The 12,367-nt window shown below is 36.0% G+C and overlaps 1 protein-coding gene across 1 annotated transcript; it reads left to right on the top strand.

Moving 5' to 3' along the window:
• The first annotated feature begins 1,366 nt into the window (after window positions 1-1,366).
• On the top strand, window positions 1,367-8,243 carry LOC125673881 (uncharacterized). The gene is made up of 2 exons (XM_048910809.2): window positions 1,367-2,491; window positions 7,120-8,243. The coding sequence occupies exons 1-2, from the start codon at window positions 2,161-2,163 to the stop codon at window positions 7,593-7,595; spliced, it is 807 nt and encodes a 268-aa protein (XP_048766766.1). The 5' UTR covers window positions 1,367-2,160; the 3' UTR covers window positions 7,596-8,243.
• The last annotated feature ends 4,124 nt before the right edge of the window (window positions 8,244-12,367 follow it).

The following is a 12,367-nucleotide window of genomic DNA, read 5'->3' as shown; positions in this document are numbered from 1 at the left end:
TCTTAGTATGGGTTGCATCTTCAATTTAACCAAGTTTCAGGTAGAATTTGCAGAGAAACCATGGTGCTTTGAACTGATAATTCCTCGTAAAACCCGTGCGTTTCAAAACTCGGATCGGACACACGTGAAGACAGGAAGTATTACGTAACCATAAAACCACACTGCTCACAAATCGCAAGCTCTTGACGTTTTAGATTATATGTATAAAATAAAAATTAAATGTAACGAGAGGAGTAAATTATTTTTTTTATTCCAATTACATTTACCATTGTCAGAACATCTTCCAATGAATAAAACGATATATGCAACATGAATCTGCTATGAGAAACACGAGAAGATTCAAACGAAAGCTTATAATTTCATTAATTAATCAAATTTTACTGAAGACAGGTCGAGTTTTTGTTAAGATCTATGCAATTATTGTTTTGTTTTTAAAAATATTCAACATTCAATAAAAAGAAATATATGTTTACAATCTAGTTAGAATTATATGTTAGATCCGCTCACATACTCGCTGTTTGTGTAGCGAGTATGTGAGCGGATCTAACATTTAATTTTAATTAGATTGTATATGTTTAAGGAAAAGACACCCATTCATCAATTTTAGCCCCAATAATATGTAGGCCTGTAAATTTGTCAATCTTGGATGTTGCTAAATAGCGGAACAGAAAACGGAACAAAACGGAAAATATTTTAGGCAATGCTATGAGGAGGTCAGCATTTTGTAAAATCAAAAGGCTCCTTATGAACGAGGGAAGTAGAAATTACCGAGAGAACAGGAAGTCATCCTCAGAATCACCATTTCATATTTATACCTCATACTAATGCATTATTATGTACATGTATCCTAAAACGGTGGATTTTGTGGATGAATGTACCAACAGGTGCTTGCTTAATATTTTGCATAGTAAGTTAGAAAGCGCCTGTTGGTACCATCCTTTTCCCCAGCTTTGTCACCCCCCCCCCCCCTCCCCACCAGATTGTGACAGTAGACATGTGTTGTTTCACAAATAAAGAAGAAAAAGAAGATAAACATACTGAAAAATATACAAAATACTAGATAAAAACTGAAAATAGCAAATATATATATTCTAAACATATTTATACGTTTGAAAAGTGTTGTGAGCAATTTCTGATTTATAAATACGTCAATGTTACGGTACTCATACGAATGTGGGCAAACCTGGTTAATCGCCAATGAATGTTGATATGTTGTTAAATCATAGCATGTTTTTTTTTTCATTCTGTGTATATCATTTAAAGTTCCCTTGTTAAACCGCTCTGTGTGTGTATGCGTGCGTGCAGTTTTGGGGGGTTTTTTTCGGGGTTTTTTTTTTCGTATTGTTTAGAACTTTCATTTTGTTTTTCATTTTGTCATTTGTATGATGAAAAACATCTTTGCTAGCCAAGGGTTTAACGATCCGCTCCATTTCTTTACATTGTAGATTCTTTACATTGTAGAGAAGCGGAGCGGAACGTAAACCCTTGGCTAGTGAAGATGGATGAAAAAGTGACGATAACGAACGGTCATCTATCTCGTAAGTCCTATTAAGAATGCAAAATTAAGAGTAGGACAAACACGGATCCCTGGACATACCAGAGGTGAAATCAGGTGCCTAGGAGGAGTAAGCACCCAGGCGAGCCTTAAATCTTACTATTTGATAGAGGTCTAACCTTTTGTATTTTTTACTAATTGCTATCCTGTTCCACAAATTTCACGTCGAAAGTACCGTAATTCGATTATTTGTCAGTTATGTTGTAAGTAATGATTTTAACAATAGACAAATTGCATGTATATAATTACATTTACAATTCATGTACTGTAATTATACTTATATATGGTCTACTATATATTACACTGTGTATTTTTTAGCATAGCTTTTTATATTCATTCATAGATCTATTTATTTATTGTACTTTTATCAATTGTGTTTTTAAATCTGATTTCTCGACTACATAAACAACACGATTTTGAAACGCAAAAAAGACTGCAACATCATCTAACGTTCAGCCTAACATGTTTTGCACCGCAGTACACAACATATCAATTCTAGATGATAAAATCTGACACACATATACACAACAAGATAACAGAGTATATATTGCGTGGTTTGGTTCTGTTTTATAACATTACATACCGTATGAATTTATATCGAAAACATGGATTTTCTTCATCTGATTTTAGCAGCCCTGCTGACGTCCATTGCATGCAGTGAAGGCGCTGCCATTGAAAAGAAGAAAGATTTGACCAATTACCAGAACGCTTCATTGTTAACCTCTGATACAATAGGTTCGCTGAAGGAAGTCCTTTTGAACCAGGAACTTTCTCAGAAATTGCATCTTGTGCAGAACGTCGCCCAGGTTATGCGGGATGTCCAAGTTCTGCAAACGGAAATGAGAAATTCACAGGAGGAGATACGCCGTCTTGGGGCGGAAAATGCAGGTCTTAAAAAGGAATTAGGAGTCCACGTCATGAACTACTCCCTGGACAGTAAGTAGAGATTAACTCCTTCCCCTGACCTATGGGCATCTTTACTTTCATTTTGCATGTTTATATGCTACCGGTACATCCACTAGGTATGTCGGCAAAATAAAATTTTACGGTTTGGTAATTTATTGTTTAACTTTTGCAATTTCTTAAGTATCAATAATTGTAGATTATACTTCTGCCATCCCCCTGTTCTAAAGTACTAGTATCAGTAATGATAGATTAAGCGTATGCCACCCTCTGTTCTAAAGTACTAGTATCAGTAATTATAGATCAAGCGTCTGCCAGTCTCTTCTTATAAAGTACTTGTATCAGTAATATTTGATTAAGCGTCTGCCATCCTCTGTTCTATAGTACTAGTATTAGTAATTATAGATTAAGCGTCTGCCAGTCTCCTGTTCTAAAGTACTAGTATCAGTAATTATAGATTAAGCGTCTGCCAGTCTCCTGTTTTAAAGTACTAATATTAGTAATTATAGATTAAGCGTCTGCCAGTCTCCTGTTCTAAAGTACTAGTATCAGTAATTATAGATTAAGCGTCTGCCACCCTCCTGTTCTAAAGTACTAGTATCAGTAATTATAGATTAAGCGTCTGTCCCCCTCTGTTCTAAAGTACTAGTATCAGTAATTATACATTAAGTGTCTGCCACCCTCTGTTCTAAAGGACTAGTATCAGTAATTATAGATTAAGCGTCTGCCAGTTTCCTGTTCTAAAGTACTAGTATTTCTAATTATAGATTAAGCGTATGCCACCCTCTGTTCTAAAGTACTAGTATCAGTAATTATACATTAAGTGTCTGCCACCCTCTGTTCTAAAGGACTAGTATCAGTAATTATAGATTAAGCGTCTGCCAGTTTCCTGTTCTAAAGTACTAGTATTTCTAATTATAGATTAAGCGTCTGCCAGTCTACTGTTCTAAAGTACTAGTATTTCTAATTATAGATTAAGCGTATGCCACCCTCTGTTCTAAAGTACTAGTATTTGTAATTATAGATTAAGCGTATGCCACCCTCTATTCTATAGTACTAGTAATATTAGTTTCAACTTCTGCCATCCTCCTTTTCTAAAGTAGTAGTAGTCATAGATTATACTTCGGCGATCCCCCTGAAAGTATATCGTTACAGGAGGTCTAAAACTTTCGTTATCTTCAAATTACATGTAATTTAATTCGAACACCGACATTGTAACGCCGTTCAGAGATTAATTAACAAATTCAGGAAATTTGAAATTGTGAAATAAAACTCCCTTCAAATAAATACTCACACGTGTAGATTTCTACTTATTTTGGTCGACAACCCGATTATTGAATTTGTAACCGATTATACCCTAGTTCCGACCGGTTAATCGGTTAAAGATTGTCATCCCTCATTCTAATACCATTTGACAAATAGGTAATTAAACTAGAGCAAAGCTCGTTGCAAAGCAACGAGAGGTCTTCCGTCGGAGCTGTGTGACATAAAAACCTTGAACTTGACCATATGTCCTTGGGTCAGGTCAGATTGAAAGCAGGCACGTAACATCGTTTTTGAAAGTGGGGGGGGGGGGGGCAGCCAGAAAAAAAAAATTCCACTTACTAAAAAATCTTTGACAAGCAAAAAAAAAAAAGCAAAAAAAAAAAAAGAAAGAAAACGGACAATTTCCCAAAGTCAAAAATCCTATTTCGGGGGGGTGGGGGGTGGGGTGGGGTGGGGTGGGGTAGGTTCCAACTTTTCTGTACACCAAAAAATTTGTTCTTTACATAACATTAGCGCATTTCACTACGAAAGTGGGGGGGGGGGGGGGGGCAACAGGCCTTCCAATGACCATTTTCATAGTAAATTAACAGTAAAACGTTAGGTTTCCTGCCCCCCCCCCCCCGGGTTTTACGTGCCTGGAAAGGGCATGACCGTAAATTAACGATCTGTATTGTATACTGTCAAGCATATGTTGGCAAAAATATTGGAGGGTGGGAACTGGAACTTCCTGTCCTTCCACCAATCATTTGAAAAATCCGATTTTATTAAAAACATAATTTTCTGTAAATCGTTGTGTTTGCAAATTACATTAAAACGGTAATGTTTTTGTGTGTACATGTATTGCCGCTGATCGCTGGTACACATGCGATGGCTCCGAACTCGGGCAATCGAGCCATGGGTTACGTAATTGTAAACAAGAACAAACCCCGGTGTGTATGTAAAATGCTTGCAGTTAATGACTGAATGAAATGAGACTGATTCGATGTGGATTTCTGATGATTTTCTATACATGTTTAGAGTTGGTATAATCATGATAAGAACCCGTGATTTAAAAAATAAAGTTTATAAATTATTTGTTATTCTTACAAAAAGGATCCATTTTTTTCACTTTGTAGAGAATGCAGAAAGCTTGTGTATCAACTGGCTAAAGTAGAGTTAAATCACAGATTGCTTGTCCACATGTGATGAATCTCCAAAATTAAACACAATAAGACGCTTGAGATGTATATATATATTTGGGGCGCTCTTGCCTTTTTCATTTCACTTATAAAAACCGCATCTACTTGCACGCATGATTGTATTTAGATGAAATGAAATGAACCGACAAATAAATCCTTCTGTATGCAGACAATTAGAAGTTAATAAAACTTAAAACTACTTCATTTTATTTAGTACGATTTTTTCTGACAATTAGAAACGTCACATACCCTTACCGTAAACTTATTGTGAGGAAAATGACAACCCGATAAATAATCAGGAAAATTGTGTAGGTTTTTTTAAATGTATGTATAACTTGACACAAATATTATGAGGTCCATTGATCACTAACTCGAAATGTTTGCGGTAGCATCTTTACAATTACTTTATAATTGAAATAAAACATAATATAATTGTTAATTAAGTATGATATAATGTAAAAGGATTCAAAATGATTTCAAACATAATTTTCCAGTAATTGATGTGTTTATTTATGCGATGGACGAAAGCCGAGTTAGCTTCGATGTTTTTGTTTTGATTATGCAAGCTTGTCACTCTGGCCACCTGCGAGCGAGGCGAGAGTTGGGTTACATAACTGTATAAACAACGCTGACCGTGAAGAATGTAAACAGCTTGCAGTTATTGACCATGATTTATTTTACGTTTGAACGTTTTATTTTTATGTATATTACTTATTTTAATTCTAATATGAAACAAATAAAAGATAATTTATCTCTCTCCTTTTGTTGTTGTTGAAGGTTTGTTTATGTTAAAACGAAAGAAAAAGAGAAATGTATCACTAAATAATTTGTATTTGAACCACAGAGCATGTTAAAAACCTTATTTAAAATGAATATTAGTATCTATTGTAGTCAGGTATGTTATTTTTAGCAAGTTTATTTCAGTTATACGCATGAAGAGTTCTCGCTCACTTGCCAAATGAAAATGGCTATTTGTTTACGGGTATAGCTTTTTACTCTAATATAACACAACATTCGAACAAAATAACAATTTCATGAGATAAATAAGATGTTAAAGAACAACTTTTCTATCGGAAGCCATATCGAATTCTTTGCCGTTTTTGAGCTATAAAGCGAAAACTTTTAGGGGCCGTAGATCCCTAATTTAAGGGGCCAGCCCCTTTTTACTGGTGTCAAATAAAAGCTCTTGAAATTCTACACAACTTTTATTCTACATGTCTTAACAAAATATTTTTAGTTTAAAAGATACAAAGGAAAATATGTGCAAATTTTCGCTCTTTCAGGCGTCCTGATTTTTGACCCCTCTCTATCGCCATTTTAAATGGCGAAATCAAAAAACAAAATATGATGTGCACAACTACAATGCTTCTACTTTACCAATTCAGTGTTTTCTCTGCTCCAATTATTATAGTCTCGGAGCCTTTATCTGGAAACCAAAGCCCCTAAAATTTCACTAAAAGGGAAATAACTCGCAAGCGGAAGAGAATATCCAAAATGTTTAAAAGTATTTTGAAAATCTTTAGTAAAATGTATTAAAGCTGAAAATTTGAGCAAAATCGGTTGAGGAATGAGCGAGATATGAAGCTTCAAAGTTAGCGTCTAGGAAAAAAAAAAAAAAGAATAATAAGAATAATCTTAACCAGCACAATAAGTAGAAGGTCTTCCGTTGCTACGGAAGACCTTAATTATTCTTTAATATATACGATATTTTTACGTTCAAATAAATCAGAATTAAAACACATTTCCTGATACACGGTACGACGCCAGTGTCTTGATAATCTGTCCCTTTCCAAAAATTCTGTTCGCGCCTCTCTGTATTGAGAGTGCGCGAACGGAATTGTGGGAAAGGGGACCAGACTAGTGTCTTGATATCTTGTTGCAACGAAAGAAACCGGAACACCTCGAGCCTTGCAGAGGAAAAAGCATTTGGAACACCTCGGGCTTCTCAGAGGAAATGCAATTTTTTCCTATGAAAGGTCCGAGACCGTCGCGATGGCGGTGTGAGAGTCCTAACTACTAAGCACACCGCAACCGTCCAATCTAAGATGAGGCACGATAACAATCTAAGAAGTACACAAGTTCCAAGAAAGAGGTCAAAGGAATTATTCCAGAGAACGAGATATTTTAAAAAGAAATGTTGTACAGACTAGATTTGTTTTATATATTTCTTGTTTCTCTTTACATATTTATGCTTCTTGTTTTATCATTGCATTTCAGATGTCAAAAATTCTCTTGAGGGTTATGACCAGAGCAACAAAGCACCGGTCGTTGCCTTTTACGCTTACTTTTCAAACAATTTCAAATTCCTTTTGGCTGGTCAAACGTTCGTGTTCGATTCTGTTGAAACAAACCTCGGAAATGGCTACAATCGAAAGACAGGCATATTTACAGCGCCGACTGGTGGGGTGCATGCTTTCACTTGGACGATTGCAGCAGCCGGTACGCATGCCGCTGGAACATCCGGCGCATACGGTGAGACTTCCGCGCAACTGAGACAAAATGGCGCACCCAGAGGCTCCGTAAAAGTGGATTCTGAAAAAGAACATGATGACGAAGTTTCAACAGGCTTCGTCGTTTTGAGCGTCAGAGCTGGTGACGAGATACAGATAGTGAATCCGGGAACTGCGGAGGGATCTTTTTACAGTAACTTTGGAAGTGCCAAAACGTCGTTTGCCGGATTTCTTATCAAATAAACTGTAATTGTTTGAAACATACTTCACATTGAACAACTACGTATTTTACGTATACGAGTAAACTTATTTGAACATTTTTTAAAAAAAATCATGTTTTGCTTTCCTTGCTTGCCAATAATGCTCAATCCCCTATCATACAATATTATCCAATGAGCAAGCAGAGGACGTCATCAGTAATCTACGTCATCACTTCTTGTGCAAATGGCCACAGGCTCTTGTTTCTGTAAATGAGATTTGACCTTTATAGTATATAGAGGTCATAACTTATTTACAAAAACAAGTGCTTGTGGCTTACATTTAGATGTATACACTAGTACATATATTTAGACAGAAGCTAGCTCTGTATAGCTGACGGAGAAGATCGGACAGAAGAGAACTGATGATAATTACTAATTGCATGTGAATTTCTTTCCTCCATTACACGACCATCTCTCAAGAAGATCTGTATTGGTTTTGAAAAACGACACAGTAAGAAAGCAAAAGAAGAAAGGGACAAATACACTTCAAATTATATATTAGATTCAGAATGTAAAGTGAGCATTGAGAGGTTAGTCCACAATGTAAAATGAGCTTTGTAGGCTTGATATGTAATCTTGATATACAATGCAAAGTGCAATTTGCAAGCGTGTCATTAAACAATTAAATGCTTTCTTTGTTGTTTCATCGGGTGATGAAGGTAGCTAGCATTACAGGAAAAAATGCATAACCCGCGTATATAAAGTGAGCTTTATACTCTGTGTGTGTGTGTGTGTGTGTGTGTGTGTGTGTGTGTGTGTGTGTGTGTGTGTGTGTGTGTGTGTGTGTGTGTGTGTGTGTGAAAATGCCGCTCATAAGTCAGTTTCAAGTAAGAAGGAATATCTCATATTTAAATCTCAAGGGCTAAGCCCGTTTTGGGCCCGAAGTCTGTGATACCCTTTATCTATGGTATCACATAGTTTGGGCCTATAACGGGCTTAGTCCCTTGTGATTTAAATAGGCTGAGTTCACAGGAGGTCAGGGGGAATTCAATATTAAACCTTACTACTTCAGTTCTCTTAAAATCTTAATTTCATTGTGTGAGCTTCGCAATTAAAGATTTCCAGTCTACCACAATACAATTTACATTGCAAAATCATTCTATAGATTTAACAACCAACCCTAAGCTGGATTTTGTTTGGCAAGAAATAAAGTGTCATTAGAGAAAATGACCACTGAGAAGAAAGACAAAATGCATTTCAAATGTAATTTTGGGCCCTGAATTCTTTATTTTATTTCTCTAATAAACAGCCAATACGTTGGATATCAATCCTATTTGATCCCCTCTATTCATAAACAGAAGCAACGCGGAATCACACTCGATTTAATAATGATAAATATTGGAATGAAAATGTCATCATCTGCGTCCTTCTTTTCTACATTGGTAACATTCTGATGAGAGAATACAGTACCCTCTCCCTTGGTGTAACCAGGTTAACCTTGTCTAAAATCATTCATTTGCTTATCTTAATCAGAAAACAAGTCAATAAACAAAATACTGAATTAAATCAATTAAATATCTTTTTATTTACAAAGATTAGTAACACATAACAAAAAATCAGGTACTCTTTTTCTCAGAGTCACTTCCACTTCCACTGGTAATACTCCGTGACTGTCCCTCTCTTTATCTCAGTGTCATTTCCACTGGTAATACTCCATGACTGTCCCCCTCTTTATCTCAGTGTCATGTCCACTGGTAATACTCCGTGACTGTCCCCCTCCCTGGGGAGCAGGTAACACACTCCCTAGGGTTACTGCATGTACGGATTTTTGTTCGCCTCTTTTACGGTCTGCACACATTTGGCCATGGTCTCTGATGCGCGAGTGATGGAGTCTGTCATGTAGAAATCTTCTAGGTGTCAAAGGTTGTGAACCCAGTTGACCTTTCACTGTCTGTAGTGGAGAAAGAAAAGAAATATCAAAGATACTGTAACTCATGGACAACATATCTTGTCTTCAGGGGAGAATATTTTTTTTGTTTGACATCAGATTGGAGAACAAGGAAAAATGATATTTATGATGAGAATCAACAAAAACACAAGTGTCGTAAAACGCAGGTTTCGGATTACACAGGTCTTCAATGACGCATGTGTCGGTTAATACACGTCAGGTTCTGGATTACACAGACTTCGTATTACAAAGTTGGTGCATTAAACAGGTTAACCTATAGTATTACTAGAGGGGGAAACAGGTGCTAAAGCATCACTTTGTAGTAAATAAACATATGTAAATGTTTTAACACATTTTGTACATCTAAATTGGTACCGTATAAGTTTTACATTCTAGCCATATCTCTTGTAAATTTTGGACTTCCTTCTGACAAATGGTAAAATAGGCTCACCATTGATAACACCAATCCTTTCGTTGTCTACCATGCATTATATGCAGGTAAAACAAAATCCGTCAAATCAAAACAAACAAGGCTGTTCGAGGTATTTTTATTACCTTACATATTCCTCAAGATATTAAAACTGAACAAGCGGTCTACGAACCTTCACAGTCGCCTGGATAACTCTTGATGTAGAAGTGGCAACACAATAGCTGTATCGATCACGTTTACACATAGATACATGGTGATATCAGTCATTCTGTTTTATCATTTTGATGTGGCGATCATTTCCATGCCATTTTCCATGACAAAATTATGATCTGCACAAACAATTCTGATTTATTACAACGTCTGACCTTGTCAAGATTACTTTAGATCAAGTTCAGAACTCCCATGTCACAAGCAGGCCCTCTCTCTGTGCTTAATGGGATTCCGTGGTGTAGTGGTTAGAGCACCGTGCTCAAAATCACACGGCCTCTCACCTCTGGTCGGCGCCAGTTCGAATGCAGCTCGCGCCGGTAAGTGAGAAAGTTTCCCAGTTTACTTGCAGAAGGTCGGTGGTCTCTTCCCATGTACATTGTATCTGGGTTCTCTCTCCCACCAATAAAAACTGGGCACCACCAGATAACTGAAAAATTGTTGAGTGTGACAGAAAACATCAATCAATCATCAATCAATCAATCTAATGTCCCTCCATATAAACGGAAACTCAGAGACAGTCTGATATCTAACAATTTCTACTTCACAGAGACCATAGGATATATCTAACACTTTCTACTTTAAAGATACTGTCTGATATCCAACTCTTTCTACTTCACAGAGATCATCTGATATCCAACTCTTTCTACTTCACAGAGACCATCTTATATCTAACACTTTCTACTTCACAGATACTGTCTAATATTCAAATATCTGCAAAATTGGTTAAATTTTATGGATATTTCCGGAAATGTATGTTCCGTACGTATTTTGACTACATCAATGTAGTAGAAATGTGACACATTTTCAATTAAGTTTCGGTTTATTTTTGGAATAAGTGTATTTCCGTCATCATTTTGCAATGTAGGGCGTTTATTCAACATGTACTTCATTTTTTTTTTTATAAATCTGGGGGCAAATATGATACTAAACGAACGTCGTTCTTTAATCTTCACGGTGATATTTAAAAATTGTCATAATGATAATGCACTCGGTCCATGGCTGTGTTTTATACTATATTTGAGCATTTCATTACAAAAAATATTGTCATTTAAAGCATTTTCTTGTATTTCATGTTGTTTGAAGGAGTAGATCTCAGATACACCAGTGCAAAACTCCAAATTAGCTACCACCTTGATAAACTATCATATATTGACTATTTTTTATGCAAAAATAATTTGTCTAAACTTCGCTTTAAGTTTGGTCATTTCACAGGGCCGATTTCAGCCCTTCGTGAGCCTACTCCTTTGATTTAATCGCGCTCCCAACATGGTGCTACCTCCGCTAAATTGTCTCCTGCAAACACGGGATTTTCTATATAGTGTTCAAGCACACGTCAATAAACTCATATTCTGCCATTCGCATCTTCATTCCTCAAAAACAATACTTTGTTCAAGTTTGGCGTTGATGTAATCGTTCTATCTGTGATATTGATGATTGTGTTTAAGTTGTAAAGCTTTGTAAGGTCTTCTGCGAGTTGACTGTCTCATTATAACGAGTTAGTTATCTCGTAATGACGATTAGTGTCTCGTTTCCCGTTTTAACGAGCTGACTATCTCGTTATAGGAAATTATTTCTCTCGTTATAAAGAATTAAGTATCTCATTATAAATAGATATCAATTCCTTATTATGAGATACTAATTCGTTATAACGAGATGAATAAATCATTATAACGAAATAATTATCTCGTTATAAGATATATTTTATGGATTGGTTGATTGATTGTATTCACTCATATGGAGACGTCACCATTGCCGGTGAAGGGCTGCAAATTCGGCGCTTACGGTCCTTAAACAGGGTGGGATCTTTATCGTACCACACCTGCTATGACACGGGGTCCCAGTTTTTGCGGTCTCATTCGAAGGACCGCCTCTCATTTAGTCGTATCTTATAGCAATTAAAGGGTACAGATGACCTATTGTAACCCGGATCCCCGCAGGACTGTACTTTATGGAAATCTATGATTAGTTGTAGCAATGACACAATTGCATATGAACGTAAGCAAATAAAAAGAAAACCACCAGTAATTCAAAACGTTATTCATTATAATGAGTTGGTTATTTCGTTTTAACCATTATAATAAGATAATCAACTCGTTATTATGGATATTAACTCTTTATAACGAGATAACTAACTCTTTATAACGAGATATTTAACTTGTTATAACGAGATACTTCTTATAAGAAGACATTCTAAATCGTTATAACGAAATGATTAACGCCTTATAAC

The sequence above is a fragment of the Ostrea edulis genome, chromosome 3 (assembly GCF_947568905.1).
Source record: "Ostrea edulis chromosome 3, xbOstEdul1.1, whole genome shotgun sequence".
NCBI lineage: Eukaryota > Metazoa > Mollusca > Bivalvia > Ostreida > Ostreidae > Ostrea > Ostrea edulis.
This window is presented reverse-complemented; position numbering and strand designations above follow the sequence as displayed.